Here is a 24011-nt window from a genome sequence, read left to right on the forward strand (position 1 = left end):
TTTCTATCCTCCCTCTGTTTCTGTCCTCCCTCTGTTTCTATCCTCCTTCTGTTTCTATCCTCCCTCTGTTTCTATCCTCCTTCTGTTTCTATCCTCCCTCTGTTTCTATCCTCCCTCTGTTTCTATCCTCCCTCTGTTTCTATCCTCCCTCTGTTTCTATCTTCCCTCTGTTTCTATCCTCCCTCTGTTTCTATCCTCCCTCTGTTTCTATCCTCCCTCTGTTTCTATCCTCCCTCTGTTTCTATCCTCCCTCTGTTTCTATCCTCCCTCTGTTTCTATCCTCCTTCTGTTTCTATCCTCCTTCTGTTTCTATCCTCCCTCTGTTTCTATCCTCCTTCTGTTTCTATCCTCCCTCTGTTTCTATCCTCCCTCTGTTTCTATCCTCCCTCTGTTTCTATCCTCCTTCTGTTTCTATCCTCCCTCTGTTTCTATCCTCCTTCTGTTTCTATCCTCCCTCTGTTTCTATCCTCCCTCTGTTTCTATCCTCCCTCTGTTTCTATCCTCCTTCTGTTTCTATCCTCCCTCTGTTTCTATCCTCCCTCTGTTTCTATCCTCCCTCTGTTTCTATCCTCCTTCTGTTTCTATCCTCCCTCTGTTTCTATCCTCCCTCTGTTTCTATCCTCCTTCTGTTTCTATCCTCCCTCTGTTTCTATCCTCCCTCTGTTTCTATCCTCCTTCTGTTTCTATCCTCCCTCTGTTTCTATCCTCCCTCTGTTTCTATCCTCCTTCTGTTTCTATCCTCCCTCTGTTTCTATCCTCCCTCTGTTTCTATCCTCCCTCTGTTTCTATCCTCCTTCTGTTTCTATCCTCCCTCTGTTTCTATCCTCCTTCTGTTTCTATCCTCCCTCTGTTTCTATCCTCCTTCTGTTTCTATCCTCCTTCTGTTTCTATCCTCCTTCTGTTTCTATCCTCCCTCTGTTTCTATCCTCCCTCTGTTTCTATCCTCCCTCTGTTTCTATCCTCCCTCTGTTTCTATCTTCCCTCTGTTTCTATCCTCCCTCTGTTTCTATCCTCCCTCTGTTTCTATCCTCCCTCTGTTTCTATCCTCCCTCTGTTTCTATCCTCCCTCTGTTTCTATCCTCCCTCTGTTTCTATCCTCCTTCTGTTTCTATCCTCCTTCTGTTTCTATCCTCCCTCTGTTTCTATCCTCCTTCTGTTTCTATCCTCCCTCTGTTTCTATCCTCCCTCTGTTTCTATCCTCCCTCTGTTTCTATCCTCCTTCTGTTTCTATCCTCCCTCTGTTTCTATCCTCCTTCTGTTTCTATCCTCCCTCTGTTTCTATCCTCCCTCTGTTTCTATCCTCCCTCTGTTTCTATCCTCCTTCTGTTTCTATCCTCCCTCTGTTTCTATCCTCCCTCTGTTTCTATCCTCCCTCTGTTTCTATCCTCCTTCTGTTTCTATCCTCCCTCTGTTTCTATCCTCCCTCTGTTTCTATCCTCCTTCTGTTTCTATCCTCCCTCTGTTTCTATCCTCCCTCTGTTTCTATCCTCCTTCTGTTTCTATCCTCCCTCTGTTTCTATCCTCCCTCTGTTTCTATCCTCCTTCTGTTTCTATCCTCCCTCTGTTTCTATCCTCCCTCTGTTTCTATCCTCCCTCTGTTTCTATCCTCCTTCTGTTTCTATCCTCCCTCTGTTTCTATCCTCCTTCTGTTTCTATCCTCCCTCTGTTTCTATCCTCCTTCTGTTTCTATCCTCCTTCTGTTTCTATCCTCCTTCTGTTTCTATCCTCCTTCTGTTTCTATCCTCCTTCTGTTTCTATCCTCCTTCTGTTTCTATCCTCCCTCTGTTTCTATCCTCCTTCTGTTTCTATCCTCCCTCTGTTTCTATCCTCCTTCTGTTTCTATCCTCCCTCTGTTTCTATCCTCCTTCTGTTTCTATCCTCCCTCTGTTTCTATCCTCCTTCTGTTTCTATCCTCCCTCTGTTTCTATCCTCCTTCTGTTTCTATCCTCCCTCTGTTTCTATCCTCCCTCTGTTTCTATCCTCCTTCTGTTTCTATCCTCCCTCTGTTTCTATCCTCCCTCTGTTTCTATCCTCCCTCTGTTTCTATCCTCCTTCTGTTTCTATCCTCCCTCTGTTTCTATCCTCCTTCTGTTTCTATCCTCCCTCTGTTTCTATCCTCCTTCTGTTTCTATCCTCCTTCTGTTTCTATCCTCCTTCTGTTTCTATCCTCCTTCTGTTTCTATCCTCCTTCTGTTTCTATCCTCCTTCTGTTTCTATCCTCCCTCTGTTTCTATCCTCCTTCTGTTTCTATCCTCCCTCTGTTTCTATCCTCCTTCTGTTTCTATCCTCCCTCTGTTTCTATCCTCCTTCTGTTTCTATCCTCCCTCTGTTTCTATCCTCCTTCTGTTTCTATCCTCCCTCTGTTTCTATCCTCCTTCTGTTTCTATCCTCCTTCTGTTTCTATCCTCCTTCTGTTTCTATCCTCCTTCTGTTTCTATCCTCCCTCTGTTTCTATCCTCCTTCTGTTTCTATCCTCCTTCTGTTTCTATCCTCCTTCTGTTTCTATCCTCCCTCTGTTTCTATCCTTCTTCTGTTTCTATCCTCCCTCTGTTTCTATCCTCCTTCTGTTTCTATCCTCCCTCTGTTTCTATCCTCCTTCTGTTTCTATCCTCCCTCTGTTTCTATCCTCCTTCTGTTTCTATCCTCCCTCTGTTTCTATCCTCCTTCTGTTTCTATCCTCCCTCTGTTTCTATCCTCCTTCTGTTTCTATCCTCCCTCTGTTTCTATCCTCCTTCTGTTTCTATCCTCCTTCTGTTTCTATCCTCCCTCTGTTTCTATCCTCCTTCTGTTTCTATCCTCCCTCTGTTTCTATCCTCCCTCTGTTTCTATCCTCCTTCTGTTTCTATCCTCCCTCTGTTTCTATCCTCCCTCTGTTTCTATCCTCCCCCTCTGTTTCTATCCTCCCTCTGTTTCTATCCTCCCTCTGTTTCTATCCTCCCTCTGTTTCTATCCTCCCTCTGTTTCTATCCTCCCTCTGTTTCTATCCTCCTTCTGTTTCTATCCTCCCTCTGTTTCTATCCTCCCTCTGTTTCTATCCTCCCTCTGTTTCTATCCTCCCTCTGTTTCTATCCTCCTTCTGTTTCTACCCTCCCTCTGTTTCTATCCTCCTTCTGTTTCTATCCTCCTTCTGTTTCTATCCTCCCTCTGTTTCTATCCTCCCTCTGTTTCTATCCTCCTTCTGTTTCTATCCTCCCTCTGTTTCTATCCTCCTTCTGTTTCTATCCTCCCTCTGTTTCTATCCTCCTTCTGTTTCTATCCTCCCTCTGTTTCTATCCTCCTTCTGTTTCTATCCTCCTTCTGTTTCTATCCTCCCTCTGTTTCTATCCTCCTTTTGTTTCTATCCTCCTTCTGTTTCTATCCTCCTTCTGTTTCTATCCTCCTTCTGTTTCTATCCTCCCTCTGTTTCTATCCTCCCTCTGTTTCTATCCTCCTTCTGTTTCTATCCTCCTTCTGTTTCTATCCTCCCTCTGTTTCTATCCTCCCTCTGTTTCTATCCTCCTTCTGTTTCTATCCTCCCTCTGTTTCTATCCTCCTTCTGTTTCTATCCTCCCTCTGTTTCTATCTTCCCTCTGTTTCTATCTTCCCTCTGTTTCTATCCTCCCTCTGTTTCTATCCTCCTTCTGTTTCTATCCTCCCTCTGTTTCTATCCTCCTTCTGTTTCTATCCTCCCTCTGTTTCTATCCTCCCTCTGTTTCTATCCTCCCTCTGTTTCTATCCTCCCTCTGTTTCTATCCACCCTCTGTTTCTATCCTCCTTCTGTTTCTATCCTCCCTCTGTTTCTATCCTCCCTCTGTTTCTATCCTCCTTATGTTTCTATCCTCCTTCTGTTTCTATCCTCCTTCTGTTTCTATCCACCCTCTGTTTCTATCCTCCCTCTGTTTCTATCTTCCCTCTGTTTCTATCCTCCTTCTGTTTCTATCCTGCTTCTGTTTCTATCCTCCTTCTGTTTCTATCCTCCTTCTGTTTCTATCCACCCTCTGTTTCTATCCTCCCTCTGTTTCTATCCTCCTTCTGTTTCTATCCTCCTTCTGTTTCTATCCTCCTTCTGTTTCTATCCTCCTTCTGTTTCTATCCTCCTTCTGTTTCTATCCTCCTTCTGTTTCTATCCTCCCTCTGTTTCTATCCTCCTTCTGTTTCTATCCTCCTTCTGTTTCTATCCTCCCTCTGTTTCTATCCTCCTTCTGTTTCTATCCTCCTTCTGTTTCTATCCTCCTTCTGTTTCTATCCTCCTTCTGTTTCTATCCTCCCTCTGTTTCTATCCTCCCTCTGTTTCTATCCTCCTTCTGTTTCTATCCTCCTTCTGTTTCTATCCTCCCTCTGTTTCTATCCTCCTTCTGTTTCTATCTTCCCTCTGTTTCTATCCTCCCTCTGTTTCTATCCTCCCTCTGTTTCTATCCTCCTTCTGTTTCTATCCTCCCTCTGTTTCTATCCTCCCTCTGTTTCTATCCTCCCTCTGTTTCTATCCACCCTCTGTTTCTATGGTGTCGGGACGAACCGAGGAGGGGGTTCAGGCCTCAACAGGGAGGCCATTGTTCCCCCTTTTTTTTTTTTCTTTGGCTGATGATGATGTTCTAGTGAATCTTGTTCACCCGAACCTCCATGACTCTCTCATGAACCCCCTCAACAAGAGGGTAACGACGGCTTGTGTTTGTTGTGTTGATGATCACGTCAGTGCCGGTTCAGCAGCGACACACGCACCGGTAGGAGGCGCTGTTGCTGAGCATTCCTCACTGACACACCGTCACCTGCACAATCCGCCTTTTCATGTCTCCTGGACAGACTCTTGTTTTGTGGCTCCAGGTTCTTCTGCCATCACCGTCTTACCTTCCCTGCCGCAGACAGGTTTGATCATCTTGACCCCAGAAGTCTCTCAGCCGTTCCCGGGGCCACAGTGGCCCTTGATCGCGTATAATATGGCCAATGACAGTATATTTATTTTAAAATATACTTTTTAATAAACAATCTCTGGTTAGACTCTACAATTGTTGTGTTTTATAGTTTTACTGGCATTGATTTAAAGCAATGGTGGGACATTACATTTCATTACATTTCCTCAGGGGCCATATTTGATGCAGTGGCTGTTGTGAGGGGCCTTCAAGAAAAAATAATTGCGTGTAAAGGTATTAAAATCAAGTGAGTATTTACAGGGGGATTAAGTTGTTGCTGTAATAGGTCAAGGGTGGGGAATGGTAACTTATTTTTATTTGTCTAAATTAAAATCAATAAATATACGTAAGTTAAAAAAAAATAAAATGATATACAACAAATGATAATTACCGTATACAATGTAAAATACGTTAAATAAAATATTATTTTAGATGTATTATTGCATTGTTTTTTATGTAAACTTATTTATTTATTTTTAATCTGTAATAAATCACTTTTTTTTTTATATATTTACCTAAATCTTTTTGAGGGACAATAAATACAACTCAATGCAAAAATGACAAGGGTAAAAAGTCCTAAAACTTTAAAACCCTTAAATAATATTAAGAGACAATTAACATTTAATTAAAAAATGAACGAATAATGATAAAAAATTATTTATTTATTTTTATGTTTCTAGATGATCTTTCGTCCTAATATTTACCGATCGAACCCCGCAAGTAAAATGCATCTCAAGACGTACTATTTGAAATAATATTGGATTCACTTTAAATCTTTTTTGAGTCAATATTCAGTTTTCTTTGGTTTCTGTTTCTGTTTCTGAAGTTGTATCTTCTTATGCTGAAGGAAAGAAGAAATACATATATATTTTAACTTCAAGTTTTTCAAATTTCGCCAGAAATATAAATTCAAGAACCCCTTCTTCCGTATGTTAAAACTTTTTCTTTTTTTTTTAATCAAAACTATTTTGTAAGATATATATTTTTATTTATGTTTTAATATATAACTGTATCAACGCCCGTTTCTCTGTTTTAAATTTAATTTAAATAAAGTTTTTTATGGCATTTTTATTTTTATTGACAGCACATTTTCATTGTTCTTCGCACAAACACGCGCATTTAAACGCGCACCATTCACTTAAATCTCTATTTATCAGTCAAACATTCCAAACATATTTCACATCTAAAAAAACCCTCAAAAACAAACACACGCTCGTTCATCACGTGATTTCTCTTGATTTCTGACATGTTCCCGCACAATAATCCAGATTAGTTTAATCTCTGGGCTCCAGTGTGGGTTTACAGTACCCGCCCTCGGCTCGCTCTCGGGTCAGTCGGAACCGGTGAAGGGTGAGTAACCTCATTGTTCCCTCTCTCTCTCTCTCTCTCTCTCTCTCTCTCCCTCCCTCCCTCACCCTCTCTCTCTCTCTCCCTCCTCACCCTTTCTCTCTCTCTCCCTCTCCCCCTCCTCTCCCTCTCTCTCTCTCTCTCTCTCCCTCCTCTCTCTCTCCCTCTCTCTCCCTCCTCACCCTCTCTCTCTCTCTCTCTCCCTCCGCAGACGCTCCTCGCTCCACCGAACAATCCTTCTTCTCTGAACTCAAACAAACTCAACATTTGGATCCAAAAGGTCATCAAACAGGTTCTGCTGAACGTGTGCTCAGGTAGGAAGCGCGCATGCGCCGCTGTCCGGGGTGCTGAACCCTGAATTTGACGCGTAAAAAAATGATGATAAACTTGATTTTATCATTGAAATACTTGAATATACTGTAAGTTCTCTGACTGCCGAGTGTGTGTGTGTGTTGCGAGTGCAGAAGTGTGTGTGTGTGTGTGTGTGTGTGTGTGTGTGTGTGTGTGTGTGTGTGTGTGTGTGTGTGTGTGTGTGTGTGTGTGCAGAAGTGTGTGTGGGGGCGGGAGGGGCGGTGTCTCCTCACACTGACTCCACTTTAACGCATCAGTGCCTCGTGCAGGAGCGACCACTGACCAGACCTGCTCTTGTGAGACCATGAGTGTTTGGACCCCGGATCATCACCTGTGAAGCATCACCTGGACAGAGACCCCCCCTCACCCTCACCCTCACCCCCCCTCACCGGAGTCATGGGGCCGCACGCACGGAGCTCGGCGCGCCTGGTGGTTCTGGGATGTTTCGCGGTGTTTTTCGGGGTGCTGGTTCCGGAGGCGGAGGCGGGCTGCAGGGAGAGGCCGAACCCGAACTGCTGCAGCGGCAGAAACAACGAGTGTTTCGAATACAGCAAGAGGAAGAGCGTGTGTTACTGTGACACGTACTGTCAGAAGACACGAGACTGCTGCGAGGACTACCAGCCGGTGTGTCAGATATCTGGTGAGTTGATCTTCCTTTGAGGACAGATAGAATCTTGAAATACTATTTTATTATTGGACTTTTAAAAACAGTTACAAAAATCTGAAAATATAATTTTATTATTTTAAAGTTTAGAATCGTGCCTCTAATCCTTCTTTTTTGTTTTAAAGTGTTAAGTTTCAAGTTTTTTAAAGTGTGTTACGAAGATTTAAAAGTTTATTTAACGCAACGATGGATGACGAGCAAACGTGAGCGCTCGGCAATTATCGGGTGTGCTCGGCGTTCTTCGTGAAAGTTCGGCGTCTCTATAGATAAACGTAAATTCCAGAATTCAATATTTTAAGCGTTTATAAGTTAAAATATTGAGTTAATTCAAAGTATCCAGGTCGTTGTGGCGGTCAGACATATACACCCACATAGCTGTCGCCATTATTGTTGTTTGTTTAGATTTACGAGCCAGACTTTTGCTGGGTGACATTTCCTTATTTTTCCTCTCTGGGAGTCTGTTAGGTTGACCTCTGACCTTCACATCAAAGCTTGAAAATACTCCAACTAAAGCTATGTTTCCGCTTGTGACAATAAAATAACTCAATTACCATATAAAAAAACTGTTAAATATATCAACTTTTATTATAAACTCTACTACTTAAAGTACAAACTATCTCTTTGAGTTACAAAATGTATGCTTTTATTTTGAAAACATGTTATAACGTCATGCTTACATTTTAAAGTGTTAAAAGTCTTAGGAATGGGATTATTATTATTATTATTATTTTGTATTTCTGCAGTACTTTTGAGGTATGTTGTATCTGTTGTGTATTTTAAACTATCATATGATAATTTTTCAACCGACTAATAAACAAAAATCTAATCAATGTATCTTAAATTGATATAAACTGAACCGCACTAATACCATTTAACATAGGCAATGAAGTATTAATAATCATTATAAGATGTAAAAAAAAAAGATTTTACAAGCAAACGTAAATTGACAAAAAAGAAGAAAAATCCAACTTGTTATTCATTTTTGAAGTTGCTCTATTAAGAACCAGATCCTGTAAAGGTCAGAGTTCATTTATAAGTTTGTCTCAAGTCTACGTGGTTCAATTTTAGCCCTTTATCCTTTTATGGTGAAATGAGGAGGAAGGGCAGGTCCAAAGATGGACAGGATCACATCAGAGTCCAGGCTTGTGTCGAAACACCTCAAGTTCACGTGGAGCAATCATCTCGGTCGCTGGAGTGGTTTCTTGTCTTAAGTGCAGAGTAACTACAGAGTATCGCGTCCTCGCAGCACTTAACACGCTCCGGTCAGTCTTCTATTTAGACACAAGTCTAGCTAGTTAACGTGGAGCAACAATTATCCTGGACAGTTATTAGCTCTTCACTGACCACATGCTCCATAAACATGAGGAACTACAGACATTTTCACTCAAACTTTTGATACGTTTTTTATCTCTTTTACTCAAATAATTGTTAATTTAATTTGTCAGATGTTTCCTGCTCCTGGTCCAGGTCTGGAGTATTTATCAGTCCAGGGCAGATGAACTAGACTCCAGGGATCTCTTGATTCATCCCAGCTGGTAAACAAACTGGATCAGTGTAGTTTTCGACAGCAGCTGCTTCCCTGACAGGTCGATCAGCAGCAGGCGTGTTGGTGAGGTACTCTGTACCCAGATACGCTACTGTGGATCTAACACATGTGTCAATGGTTGGCCCGCCAAGTCCTTTTATGAGGCCCTGATAGCTACTAGTTTTACCTTAACCCCTTGTGTTATCTCAGGGTCAATGTGCCTGAAAACAAATTTGTTTGTGGTATCCCTTGTGTGGCTTCTGGGTTAAGGTCAACGACCTCCACCACTGCATATGTATTTATGGAAGCCAGGGAGGTCGTTCGCCTTGACCCAGAGTCGACACGAGGGATACCACAAACACATTTTTTTTTTCGTGATTTGCACTCCGACCCAAGAGAAGCTACATGCTAAAATTAGCCTTTGATACTTTGAACTGAAACTAGTGGAAATTCTGTGACTTGGTTTTAGTTCAGAATCTTGGGTCGGATGAATGGATGCAACATATTGCAATGTATAGTCGGACAGGAACCAAATTAATCTTTTAACAAAAAGACTTAAAAGTAGTTTGGTTCAGGTGCGCCCTCTAGTTTCCTTTGATTCCATAAAGACGGTAGTAGTCGTACCTCATAGACATTCCACACAAAGTTTTTCGTTGCTTTAATTTACATTATAAAGATTATAATGTATTTCCTTGATTTTCTGGAACTCCTGTGTTGTTCACAGTATTATCTTAAGTACATATTTTATTGAGTATTGTTTTGATTGTTTGACCCTGGTCTGTAAAAGTTCTATATAAATACAAATTACTTACTTGCTTATTATCTGAGTAAGAAAATGAAAGATGCAGTCGTACTACTGGCATAAATCAACTTTCATGTGAATGTGACGGTTGATGGAAGTTGTTTCGATTGTTTGCACTGCAGTGTCGTGTGACATGAGCTCCTTGGAGGAGGTTTGTGTCACCACAGTGCTTTGAAAAAACTTAACTTTGACATTGTAAGGTAAGGTAAGGTAAGGTTAAACTTTATAACATTAGCTGAACAACTGTTTTTGTGTTGATTCTTGTTGGAAGGTTTGCTATGATTGTTACACAAAAGTAAGCTTCAGGTCGAGGTGCTCAGACTCAGGCAGAAACTGGACTATCATCTGTAACTGGATCTTCACTCTGGCATGAACACAACATGCACTTTGTGGTTTGGCAGAGTTCCTCCAAAACAAGCAGGTTCTTCCTCTCAGACTTTACTTAAAACGGTGATCCTGAAGTGATCCGTCTGTCACACACACATTATTAACCTGCTGGGACTGTCCACACAGTCACTATAATATATTTAAAGTTACCTCATATCCGTCCCTGCATCCTGCCCTGGGATTGTTTCCAGAAAATTAAGTTAAATAGTTTATTTCAAGCATTTCTGTTGATATTGTGCGACTGAACTTCAAATATAAACTCATAATTTTAGACACAAAAACGGTCAAACTACGTGTGTTTATCAAAAAGAATCTGGTGATACAATACGTATCACGAGACAGCGGCAACGATAGGATCTATAGTGATACTGTAGTAACAAGGATATATATGTGTAGTATTGTCCAGTACTTGACTCTGGTGTTGTAGTATTTACAGACCACATGACTCTTGACGAAGTCGTAACTGCTTTTCATTTGTTTTCAAACCAAAATGTGTCCAAACATCAGCTTTAAGAGCTGCTGGAGTCACTGTATCCTCTCGTCCTCAGTCATCGCCGAGAACCTCGCAAAATTTGCTAAGGATGTAACGACTGCCGCCATCTAGAGGCAGTAAGTTTAATTACAACAGAAAAATCAATAAAACCCATGAATACCTTAATTTTAAATAAAGTTCTGTATTTTATTTACACAGTATTGAAACACAAACCATAGAAGAACGATGACAAAAATAAAATGTGATTTAAAAATATGAAAAAAAGAAGATGCAGTGCTCCCAAATATTTAAACAGAGTTGTGAAAATTGGTGTATCGATATTTTCAATAAATATGTCCAAATATCAGCTTTAAAAGCTGCTGGTTTCACTGTATCCCCTCGTCCTCAGTCATCGTTGGGATTTCATTGTTCTTTTGGCTTGAGATGATGTAATGACTGCTGCCATCTAGAGGCTGGAGGTTTAATTACAACAGAAACACACAATGAATATTTGCATGTTACTGGTAAATCGAATAATTCTATTTTTAAAATATCGAAACCATAAAAAAACTTTGATTTGTAAGCCAAAGGAAAAAAACTCTAACCTGTTAAAGTAATAAATGTTAGAAAATAAATGAGAGTAAAAAAATCTTATTCCTACTCAAATATTTGCACTGGCAGTTAATCCTCGATTGAATGGAAGTGATTCCAGACACGATTGTAAGATTAACATCTCCTCCTACGACCAGATCATGTTTTCACTCACAGGGTAGAGACTTCTGGGAACCGTCAGCAGCACCGAGAGGTTCAGAGATGAGCGTCTGAGATAAACTGTATCGAGGAATCTGAGGATAAGGTGTAGATCTTTTACACGACACCTGCAAGATCTCCCACCAGCAGGAAGTCTCTCCCTCACATACTGAGGTTTCTGCTCATCGTTCTTCTCGTCTGCTGCAGCTGTTCGTCGTCATGTTTGCGTCCGTAACTCCTTCTTCGACCTCGTCCAGGATCTGTTCCTCGACTGAAGCTCAACAGATCTTCATGACAGAGTCATTTCAATATCTTCTGACGTCAAGTGTTCAAGGAATTTGTTGGGAATGCAAAGATGATTAGGTCAACATCTATTGATTGACGTCTTTCTGAAGCCAGTTAGTTAGAGCTTGAAGTCTCCAAGTGCACTGCTTTACAGTACACTGTAAGACAGTGCACTTACTTACACAGTGCTCAAATGTGGACAGTGTAGTTCTGTCTCAAATCAAACTCTGCTGCTACACACTTACAGGAAATGACTCGACAGCTTCTTCTTCTACTACTATTACAACCAGTCGTTGAAACTCTATCACAGACACTTGACAACACTTTTCACCAAGAGAAACAAGTTGTGTTTCATTGTGTTACTATTGTTGTTGTTGTTGTTTTGTAGTAAAATTAGTGTTTTTATCAAGTCATTTACATCAGTATGAGTATCTGCTCCGAAGACACGTTGTCAGTGACGGAGCTTCAGTTTAGCTTCAGTTTAGCTTCATCTACGTCACTAAGATGGAGGACGATAAGAGTGGAAAGTGTCCATCGATTCACACTTAATTTTTTACTTTGCTCAAAATAAAAGTACTTTAACATGTGGATGTAGTGACATATGAAGATGACAGTGATTAAGATAAGATTAGAAACAGAGATTATGGATGTCAACAATACTATTAAACTGGAATATATTTGGTTGAGATAAGTTCAGACTCAAAGAATAAAAAGACAATAGCAAATACTTTTATTGCCTTTTATTATCCAGTATTTTTGCTCTACATTTATTTCATCTGTGTGGTTTGATACTTGTTTAGGATGTGATACCGTATTACGCAACAACAATGTGACTCCAGGTAACACAATAACATCCTTCAAATCATTTGATTTTAGCTCGTACGTTAAGTTAGGGTTAGCAAGTACGTTAATGTTCAAGTCGATATGACGACCTATAAAGATCTCAGTGTTTAATACTGAAACTTTAAACTCAATACAATTATCAATACCACTAAAACCCCCCCCAAATTTAAAGGAAATATTTTTTTTATTAACAAACAAGGAAAATGCAAAAAAGAACCTTTGTTACAACAATTAATAGAACAAGACATAAAATGTTAAAAAAAAAACATTTTTGCGAAAAGAAACATCAACTATGAGAACACGTTTAGATACTTTTGAAATTTAGTGATAAAGGTTAGGGGTTAGGGTTAGGGTTAGGGTTAGGGTTAGGATCAGGGTCAGGGTCAGGGTTAGTGTTAGGGGTAGGGGTAGGGGATAGGGATTAGGATAAGGGTCAGGGTTAGGGTTAGGGTTAGATAAATGCTATGAAGAATGTTCAATGAAGGAGGACAAACATGGAGATAGTTCCAATAAAATGAGCTTCCAATAATCAAACAATAATATCAGGATCATAATTCCTCATAATTTCCCAGCGAGGTTGAGATTAATTCCAAATACCATCGATATCCAATAACCAGGTCCTTATGTCACCTTTTAAAAAATGTTCTTCTGTGTTTTTCTCGAGCGACCGAGGGGACGTTATGCTTGGATGATGTTCTGAATCCATGTTGAACTTTGATTTCTTGAAATCCAATCTCACTTCATCCAAACAAATGATCCAATCTTCGATCGGCCTGAGATGAATCACGGCGACAGCTGTGCACATTTCCATCGCATTTCTCCCGTTACCCTGGTTCGGGTACGAATCCAAAACCAACAGCCGACACTCGTGTTCCTGCGCTAATCTGACCTGGAAATGCTCTCCAGCTGTGTTTGTGGACCTGCTTTGTTTGGCTCCAAGTGTCAGGAAACATTTATGTGCAAACGTGTTATTAGTTCCTCAGACGCGTGTCCGTCGCGTCTCGCCGTCTCCCGGGCGCACCTCAGACCCGGACCACGAGGACTTTCTCCGAGGGACATCTGGGGCCCATCAGGGGAGGGTGGGCGGGAGAGGGTTAAAGGGACTTTGAAGAAAAGGGGTGCACAGATGGAGAGACAAAGTGGTCAAGAAAGATAAAGGACGTCGCTGTCGCTATTGTGGCTTTAAGTGCAAAGACTTTAAGAGTCAAAGAAGGTTTGTGTCGGAGGGAGGCTGGACGGAGGGAGCTGATGCAGGGTCAGTGGTCGGAGGCTTTTGTGTGAAGCGCTGCCAGCTCGGCGAGATCAGCCGGGGACACAAGGAGCTCGTATTTCCCCCAAAATATTCCCTCGATTGTTGTTCCTTCTCTCGGCTTTTGACGGAGAAACACGGATCAGTCAAAGTTGAGGGAGAAAGTTAGAAAAACTGAAGGTTCGTTAGGATTTTAAAATATGTTAATGACAAATATCTAACATACGAAAACCTTGCTTGTTGCTTATGTCATAATGTCGATTTAGATTTAACATTCATTTATTGTTTTCATTACTGTTACAGTTGATGATGATGTTAATCTAATCTTCTTTATCTTTGGAATAACAGTTCTTAAGTAACGCCTATGAACTACTAAACACAGCATCTTTAAAGGCCTGCAAAAGCTTTAAACACCTTCAGTTTGTGTCTAAACCTTGTGTGATATCAGGGTCAATGTGACCCGATGGCTCGAAACCTAATGTATTTGTAGTATCCCTTGTGTTGCTTCTGGGTCAAAGTGAACGACCTCCAACGCTGCATATGTATTTATGGGAACCATTGGAGGTCGTTCACCTTGACCCAGAAGCAACACAAGGGATACCACAGATACATTTGTTTTAGGGCCTCAGGGTCACATTGACCTTATAACGTAAGAAATATTTATAATGTGAGGGTTGAAAGAAATCCAAACTAAAAAACTCTTGTCATGGGTGTACGAAAGTATGGATACCCTGATATATATTGCAGTATTTTTTTTCACGACATTGTACCAATATTTGGGAGCACTGCATCAATTTTATTTTCATCATCGTTCTTCTATGGTTTGTATTTCAATAATGTGTAAATAATATACAGTACTTCATTAACAATTAACATATTCTAGAGTTTTATTGATTTTTTGTTGTAATTAAAGTTCTTGCCACTAGATGGCAGCTGTTGTTACATCCTTCGCTGCCAAAGGAACAATGAGATTTTGCGAGATCCAGGCGATGACTGAGGACGAGAGGATACAGTGGATACCAGCAGATTCTAAAACTGATGTTTGGACATATTTTGGTTTGAAAACAAATGAAAATCAGTTACGACTTCATCAAGAGTCATGTGGTCTGTAAATACTACAACACCAGAGTCAAGTACTGGACAATACTACACATATATCCTGGTTACTACAGTATTACAATGTATTGTACTGTGGACCCTGTATTGTATTGTATCAGATTCTTGCCACTACACGCCTCTAGTCATCTCAAATATACGTAGATATTTTGAACCATAAGAACAGGAAAGTTTGAGAATCTGGAAAAAAAAGATTCCTATTAAAGGGACTTCAATGATGTATGTCAGGCACAGGTTCTACGTTGATGTCCTCCGGACAACTGAACATTCCTAATGAAGTTTCAGACCAATGTGCGAGTACTTTATTCCATTAGATGAGGTTAACGGTTTAAAGAAGTTTTTTTTCGGAATATTTTTATATATTTTTAAAGAAACCAAAAGAAAGATTTCAACCTAAATGCATAGTTTTCAATAATGATCGTTCACTTTTAAAACCCTCCACCTCATGAAATGATTTTGAATTTAACCAGATCTCAAAACGTGCTGACAAGTACCACTTGTTTCCTGGACCTGGGGGTCAAGGGTCAGACGTGCTCAACAGTGGCAGTAGGTTCTGTGGGTCTGTGCGTGTGGGGTGGTGGTGGTGGGACCCGACACTCTGGCGGTACCAGAGACCACCACTGTTTGATAATTACCTCCTGACCTCTGGAGGCTCGTGTCGGCGGGGCCGACTTCAGACATCAGTCGGGCGGTCGGGGGGGGCGGGGAGGGTTGGTGGGCTTTTCTCGGTCATGCGCGGGAACCCACCGGCACCGTCGGGTTCCACGGCGCGACCGACCCTTAATCTGTGCGAACATGTCAACAAAACAACAACAAGGGAGGAAGGGAACGGGAGGAAAAAGGTGGAGCTTGATTTGATTAAACCTCCGTCTACATGGGAGTAATGTTGGGGGGCTGGAGTGGGGTGTCGGGGGGTGAATGAACGGGTAACGTGCCCAAGTGGGTCGATGAATCTGTTGGCAGTGTGTGTGCTGATCTGGGAATGGCGGGCGTCAGGTGGGCAGCACTAATGTGCAGGAATGCAGAGATTCCACGGTGGCTTTATGGATCGACGGTGTCACTGAGAAGCCCCCCCCCCCCTCTATCAAACCCCCCCCCCCCCCCCAGAAAGACCCTGGGAATGGAGCAGCACTTCCAAGACCCGTGGAGACAGAGGGAGATCAGACTCCACGTCTTACACCCTGTCATTTAGCAAAGAGCCTTAAGCTGCACCTGCTGGTGTCGTCCTTGAACGCACCTTCATCGTCCCTAAATCTTGTTTATTAATGTGTCTCCAGTGTCCGCCGTGATCACATGACTTCCTCCTCTAATGCACGGCTTGTTAAAGAGTCGCATCTTTGATCAGCGCCGCCATCAAACTGGTGCCACTTCCTCTCGGAGTAATTGACCGACTCAGAACAGGAAGCTTGATTGCTTCTGTGTGTTCTTTGAAAGAAACCTAAAGAGTCCGGCTTCCAAATTTAGACTGTTATTGAAACGGACCCCCTCCCTGTTCCCACATACGTCCCAGACTTCCTGAGTCTGGCTTTTTCCTGATTTCGCTAATGAAGTTAATGAGCGCGACACTTACCTGCGGTTGTTGTGCGTTCTATAGGAAAATGTATACAGACGTTGTGAACCCTATGTTGTGTTTGCAAGAACCTGGTGACACGATTCAGGGGCAACAGTACAATATGTGATCATAAGTTGAGATATATAGTGATAGTGTAGTAACAAGGATATATTTGTAGTATTGTCCAGTACTTGACTCTGGTGTTGTAATACTGTAGTAACAAGTATATATGTGTAGTATTGTCCAGTACTTGACTCTGGTGTTGTAATACTGTAGTAACAAGTATATATGTGTAGTATTGTCCAGTACTTGACTTTGGTGTTGTGATAGTGTAGAAACAAGTATATATGTGTAGTATTGTTGAGTACTTGACTCTGGTGTTGTGATAGTGTAGTAACAAGTATATATGTGTAGTATTGTCCAGTACTTGACTTTGGTGTTGTGATAGTGTAGTAACAAGTATAAATGTGTAGTATTGTCCAGTACTTGACTCTGGTGTTGTAATACTGTAGTAACAAGTATATATGTGTAGTATTGTCCAGTACTTGACTCTGGTGTTGTAATACTGTAGTAACAAGTATATATGTGTAGTATTGTCCAGTACTTGACTTTGGTGTTGTGATAGTGTAGAAACAAGTATATATGTGTAGTATTGTTGAGTACTTGACTCTGGTGTTGTGATAGTGTAGTAACAAGTATATATGTGTAGTATTGTCCAGTACTTGACTTTGGTGTTGTGATAGTGTAGTAACAAGTATATAAGTGTAGTATTGTCGAGTACTTGACTCTGGTGTTGTGATAGTGTAGTAACAAGGATATGTTTGAAGTATTGTCGAGTACTAGACTCTGGTGTTGTAGTATTTACAGACCACATAACTCTTGACGAAGTCGTAACAGCTTTCATTTGTTTTCAAACTAAAATATGTCCAAACATCAGCTTTAAAAGACACAGAGTCACTGTATCCTCTCGTCCTCAGTCATCACTGGGATCTCGCAATCGTTCATCGTTCCTTTACCCGGGGAGGACGTAATGACTGCTGCCATCTAGCGGCCAGAAGTTTAATTGCAAAAACAAAAATGAAAGCTTTTAATATTTGCATGTAAATAAAAATGGTTCTTTTATACACGCTTTGTTCAAATATAAACCATGAAAGAACTATCATTAAAATAAAATCAATACAGTACTGTTGAATATCAATTCAGTGTTGTGAAAATATATATTTTTTGGATATTTAAATAATTTAATATCGCTATATTTTTGCCAGTGTTGAAAAAAAACAGGATTTTTTTGTGATGTTGTACAAACACATTTTAATATAAATGTGGTGAAATGCAATAATAGCTGTAAATATATCAGATATGATACAAATAAACAAAAAAATAAGTAAGTCATATATTAAGTGGTCACATATAAATTAAAATAAATAAATAAAAACAATAATAATAAATCATAAGACTATGCTCTGGTTAAATGAATGTGAAACTTTATACAATTATGTTTAATTCTAATTTATTTGGTCAATTGAAAACAGTTTTACCAAATTAAAATGTAAAAAACTTTTTTCGTTTTGAGTGTAGCCACTAGCTCAATGATGCAAACCAGGACCAAACCAGGACGTGGTGCTTCTATAAAGAGTCCTTCATCTGAACATGTGGTGGACGATCCAGTCAGCAGCTGATCTCTGTCCGTCCTGCTCCCCCAGCAGCCATCGACTGTGTGGTGGGCTCCTGGGGCGCCTGGTCCTCCTGCACGTCGCCCTGCGGGGTGGGCAGCACGGAACGAAGCCGCCAGGTGTCCGTCCCTCCCAGAAACGGCGGCACACCTTGTCCGGACCTCAAGCAGCGCCGGGGCTGCTTCGGGAACAACGCCGTGTGCAGCAGCGCCAAAGGTAACGTGTCGTGTTTGTGTTGGGAGTTGAAAACATCTGTTCTCGGTTGTTTCTTGCACAACACGGTTGCATCATGTTCTGGAAGCTACAGTGTTTTCTGCTCAAACATGGACTGTTTTTAACGATTACACCCACCAGCCCCCCCCCCCCAAGATAACATGCTTGACTTACTACCATTATTACTTTTACTGTGTTGTTATAGCTGCTGTTGTTACTGATTTATTACTGTGATGATACCTGTTTGACTCTTTTCACTGAATCACCTTAAAGTTGTTTTTCTAACTCAACGCAACAGTTTTACTTCATCTTTCCTCGACGAACAACAACAACACAAGTGCAAAAACATTACAAGTGTATAGATGACACAGATGCAACAAAAACACAAATGCAACAACAAGAACACAAGTCCAACGACAGCAAAAGTTAAAAAAAAAAACATTCAACACAAATGCAAAAACACAAGTACAACATCAACACAAGTGTCTCAATGACACAAGTGCAATAACAACACAAGTACATAAATGACACAAGTGCAATAACAACACAAGTATAACATCAACACAAGTTTATCAATGACACAAGTGCAATAACAACACAAGTATAACATCAACACAAGTGTATCAATGACACAAGTGCAATAACAACACAAGTACATAAATGACAAAAGTGCAATAACAACACAAGTACATAAATGACAAAAGTGCAATAACAACACAAGTATAACATCAACACAATTGTATCAATGACACAAGTGCAACATTATCACAAGTGCAACATCAACACAAGTGCAACAACAGCAAAAGTTAGAAAAACAACAACACAAATGCAACAACACAAGTGCAACAATTACACAAGTGCAATGAAAACACAAGTGCAACAACAACACAAGTGCAACAATTACACAAGTGCAATGAAAACACAAGTGCAACAACAACACAAGTGCAACATTAACACAAGTACAACATCAACACAAGTGCAACAACAACACAAGTGCAACATCAACACAAGTACAACATCAACACAAGTGCAACAACAACACAAGTACAACGTCAACACAAGTACAACATCAACACAAGTACAACATCAACACAAGTGCAGCAACAACACAAGTGCAACATCAACACAAGTACAACATCAACACAAGTGCAGCAACAACACAAGTGCAACATCAACACAAGTACATCAATGACAAAAGTGCAATATCAACACAAATGCAACATCAACACAAGTGCAACAACAACACAAGTGCAACATCAACACAAGTACAACATCAACACAAGTGCAGCAACAACACAAGTGCAACATCAACACAAGTACATCAATGACAAAAGTGCAATATCAACACAAATGCAACATCAACACAAGTGCAACAACAACACAAGTGCAACATCAACACAAGTGCAACATCAACACAAGTGCAACAACAACACAAGTGCAACATCAACACACAGCCAGTTGAACTGGGTTTAAAGAAAGTCCAGATCTTTTATGTTGGTCTCTAGACAAAAGCCCTGATCCTAGATCAACCTGTCAATCAAGACCGTTACCTTCTGGCTCAGCTCTTTCTTCATCACGACAAAACTGTTATTCTACATGGTTTGGTTAAACACAAAGATACACAAAGACACTGAACCTCTCCTCTTAGGGAAGGATCTTATCCACGACTCTATTCTGAACGAGAACCAGGGACTCTGACTTGAAGTTGGTTTTTACGTTGCTCAAATCTTCTTACTTTCAGAGGTGGCCAAGATCCTGCCCGACTCCTTCAAGAGGAACTTCAAGGACCCATGGAGGCGACCACACATGATGATGAAGGAGGAGAAGGCCAGGTGAGGTCGCCGTCGTCACACTGACAACAATCACTCGGGTTTTCAACCGACAACCACTTTAGCAGAGACAGCCACGCATGGAGGCCCATTACAGCTCAAGAGGTAGAATCAGCAGGACCTTCAGGGACCTTTTCGGAGAAAGACCCAGAACCTTTTCAGGTTCCGGGTCTTTCTGGAAGTTCCATGACTTTTCTTGAACCTTCATCTCACAAAATGGATTTAAAGCTTCATATGTGCAGTTAAATCCAGAAAAAATATTGTTAAAATGATGCTAGCTTGATGTTTGTTTATTAGCATATGCTAGCTAGTGTGACTTTGCTTCTTCTGGGTTTTTAATGCTAGTTTAACTTTTAAACTTAATTAATTTCTAGTTTTATTTTTGTTTTAGTTAGAAAAGAGCTTTAGTTAATGAAGGGTCAGAAGGTTTGGAGAAACTAACAAGTATTCAGACCAAGTTTTGTTGTTTTGATTGAACCGTTATTTGTCGTCTCTGCTGCTAACCTGCTAGCAAACAACCATGGAGCGACTTCCTGTTTCTTTACACTGAAAATATAACTAAAACTTCATTCCTAAAACAGAAGAGAAAAATAAAAATGAATTTAAAGCTTCATGTCCATAAATATAACATTATAATATAATTAATAAAACAATAATATCATTTTTTAATTAATAATTATATAATAGTATGTATTTATTGCATTTATGTATTTATTTGTTTGTATATATTTATTTATTTAATTGTTTTTACATGTATTTATTACTGCTGGACAAAATAATTTCCCCTCCGGGTTATCAATAAAGTAAATATCTATTAAAAAGCCTTAAAAAGTTTGATCTAGCTCAATGTTTGTTTATTAGCATTTACTAGCTAGTGCTGGTTTACTACTGCTACCACTGTTTTACTTTAAAACTTGTTTAATTGCTATTGTTTTTGCTTAGTTATAGCAAAGAAGGTTAGGTCGATGAAAAGTCAAATGGTTTGCAAAATACTGGAAAGTTACCAGACCAGGTTTTGTTCTTCCGATTAAACAGTTTTTTGTGATCTTTGCCGCTAACCAGCTAGCAAACAAACATGGAGCTACTTCCTGTTTCTTTAAACTCCGACAAAATCTAAACTAAACTTTTGCCTTCATGGTCATTTATGTTCTTTGCTCTCATTTAAACACAAAATTAGAGATGACATTTGTTTAAAAGTGGAATTAAGGTCATAGAAACGTGGCAGATACAAACAAGTGCTAGCTAGCATACGGCTAACATAAGGCTAGTTCCAACTGTGTCGTTTTTACCTTCATATTTCTGGATCAAAGCTTGAAATCCCTTTCATCAGTGTAGGTGTGGGTGTCTGTATGTGTGTGTTAGTGTGTGTGTGTATAACCTATGACAGTTGATTTTAAACTGCAGTAAATTCACTTTTGTATTGAGCATCAAAAAAATGATCAAACGTCTACTTGTCCTTCCAGCCAAAGACAAAATTGAACTTAGACGCAGACGTTTGTACGTTTATCAAAAAAACGGTCTGTTGTTTTGTCTTCGTAACCCGACGAGGTCTCTGGATAAGTTCATCGAGGTCCGACCTTTGCCTGTAGAAAGACTATAATCCCGCGAGGTCGCGACCTTTGATGTGATTGCGAGGGAGTGGAACCTGCAGACGAGCGGCAGCTCCTCGCCGTGATTAAAAGTGACGGACGCTCGTGTTTTGACTCAGAGTGGAGATGATTGTCGGTCCAGGATTGAAGACATCTGGTGTGTGATGCAGCTCCGGGTGTTTTTTAGATAAAGATTAATTCAGGAAACGACACGAGGAGACTGTTGTCTCTGGACTGCTACGAATGATGACGTCCAGGATGAGAAAGTCGTACGATTGTTGAGACTGTTTGTCTGGTGGAGACTAAATAGAACTTGATGTTCCGCGACTTTATTATTGTTTCCTGAGAACACGGCGAACTGCTGCGACTCGCCGCCGTGACTCGGGTCGAGTAAACACGTGTTTGATGTTCCGTCGCCACAGTTACTGCGTGTACCTGCGGGTCAAGCAGGCCGGCGCCGCCTGCAAGCTGAAGCTGTGGAGCGCTCAGCTGGTCAGGGAGCGGCTCGTGTGTTCCGAGTGTCAGAGCGACGCCATGACCAAGACGGAGCGATGTGGGGGAGACGGACTGGAGGGAGCCAGGTACAGACCCTTGTTAGGTCCAGCTTCATCACTGTTGTGATGGGGAACTAAACACACACTTGTGTTCTGAACAAACAAAAAACACCACTCCAACACACAAAAACAACACCACCCCAACACACACAAATATCACCCCAAAACACTCCTTATCACACACAAACACCAACCCAACACATACCTGAACATACACAAACATCACCCCAACTCACACAACAAAAAACACCACCCTAACACACACCTCAACATACATAAACATCACCCCAACTCACACAACAAAAAACACCACCCCAACTCACACAACAAAAAACACCACCCTAACACACACAACAAAAAACACCACCCTAACACACACCTCAACATACACAAACATCACCCCAACTCACACAACAAAAATCACTACCCTAACACACACAACCACAACCACCACCACCCCCAACACACACAAACACCACCTCAACATACACAAACACCACCCCAACTCACACAACAAAAAACACCACCCTAACACACACAAACACCGCTACCCCAATGTATACAAACACCACCACCCCAACACACACCCACACCACCCCAACACACACCTCAACATACACAAACATCACCCAAACACACACAACCCCCCACAGACAAAACCACACACACAAACAAATACCACCCCCAACACACACAAACATCACCCCAACACACACAAACACCATTACCCCAACGCATACAAACACCACCCCAACACACACAAAATCCACTACCCGAATGCATACAAACACCACCACCCCAACACACACCCACACCACCTCAACACACACCTCAACATACACAAACACCACCCAAACACACTCAGACAATAACACCCTAACACACACCAACAACACCATAACAACACATGCACTAACGACACCACCCCAACATACACACAAACAACAACACTGCAACACAGAAACTGAGAAACTTAAAAATACACAAACAAAACACGCACACAACACCTCATGGTAAAACACATACCATCCAAACACAGACACATAAACACACACAAAAAACACCCAGACACAGACACATTAACAGACACATAAACACACAGAAACAACAACACCCCAATACAGAAACTGAGATAACGAAACATACACAAACAAACGCACACAACACCCCAACCCCTCAAACACAGAAACATAAACAGATACAACAAAACAGACACAGAATGACACACATTCCACACCAAACATAAAAGGTCCTAGATTCGTCAACATGAATCCAGCCAGACTTATATTGCAATATTAAATTTATTGTGTGTAAAACTTGTGTGCAGGACCTTCTGGGCAGCAGCTTCAGTCCCGGGGTGTCACGGCTCCTGGGTGCGAGAATCTTCTTCCAAAGGTTGTCGATGTCCTCCTTACTCCGTGCTCTTCGTCTGACACTCCTGCCCTTCAGCCGACATCCTCCAGACGACAGGTCGGGTCACTTATGGAGCTCAACATCCTCCAGACGACAGGTCGGGTCACTCATGGAGCTCAACATCCTCCAGACGACAGGTCGGGTCACTCATGGAGCTCAACATCCTCCAGACGACAGGTCGGGTCACTCATGGAGCTCAGCATCATTCCTGCCACTTCCTCTCACTCGTACTTGATACTCTACGCACACCATTCCTCTCGCCATCACCTTCTTTTTTAAACCTTCTCTGCTCAGAAGCACAAACGCCTTTTTACCTCTCGGTCTCTGCTATTATCTACCTCCATCGAGTGAATCCTGTACAATATATAGAAATATATCGTTTGCTTTGTACCTTTTTCTACTCGTGATCGTACGACAATGTTGAGCAACACATCTGTACCAGCAAAATTAATCATTCAATTACATTCTGATTGTTGAAATATACAAAAATCTTACAATAAAAGTACACGAA

At 41.0% G+C, this 24011-nt stretch overlaps 1 protein-coding gene across 3 annotated transcripts in view; it reads left to right on the top strand.

Annotated features, from left to right (window-relative positions):
* The first annotated feature begins 6437 nt into the window (after positions 1 to 6437).
* The window catches only part of LOC148087418 (somatomedin-B and thrombospondin type-1 domain-containing protein), a 17985-nt gene continuing 411 nt past the window's right edge, over positions 6438 to 24011 (top strand). The window contains exons 1-6 of one of the 3 annotated variants that reach the window (XM_087788034.1): positions 6438 to 6547; positions 6854 to 7224; positions 17933 to 18118; positions 19857 to 19947; positions 21956 to 22114; positions 23415 to 24011. The exon at positions 23415 to 24011 is cut by the window's right edge and continues 411 nt beyond it. In XM_087788034.1, the coding sequence (XP_087644160.1) occupies positions 6981 to 7224; positions 17933 to 18118; positions 19857 to 19947; positions 21956 to 22114; positions 23415 to 23520 (786 nt within the window). In that variant the 5' untranslated portion in view covers positions 6438 to 6547; positions 6854 to 6980 and the 3' untranslated portion in view covers positions 23521 to 24011. Of the gene's footprint in view, positions 6548 to 6841; positions 7225 to 17932; positions 18119 to 19856; positions 19948 to 21955; positions 22115 to 23414 lie in introns of all 3 variants that reach the window. The other 2 variants (XM_087788033.1, XM_087788035.1) reach the window with 2 other exon arrangements.

Source organism: Callionymus lyra, chromosome 1 (assembly GCF_982586985.1).
Source record: "Callionymus lyra chromosome 1, fCalLyr1.hap1.1, whole genome shotgun sequence".
NCBI classification, from domain to species: domain Eukaryota; kingdom Metazoa; phylum Chordata; class Actinopteri; order Syngnathiformes; family Callionymidae; genus Callionymus; species Callionymus lyra.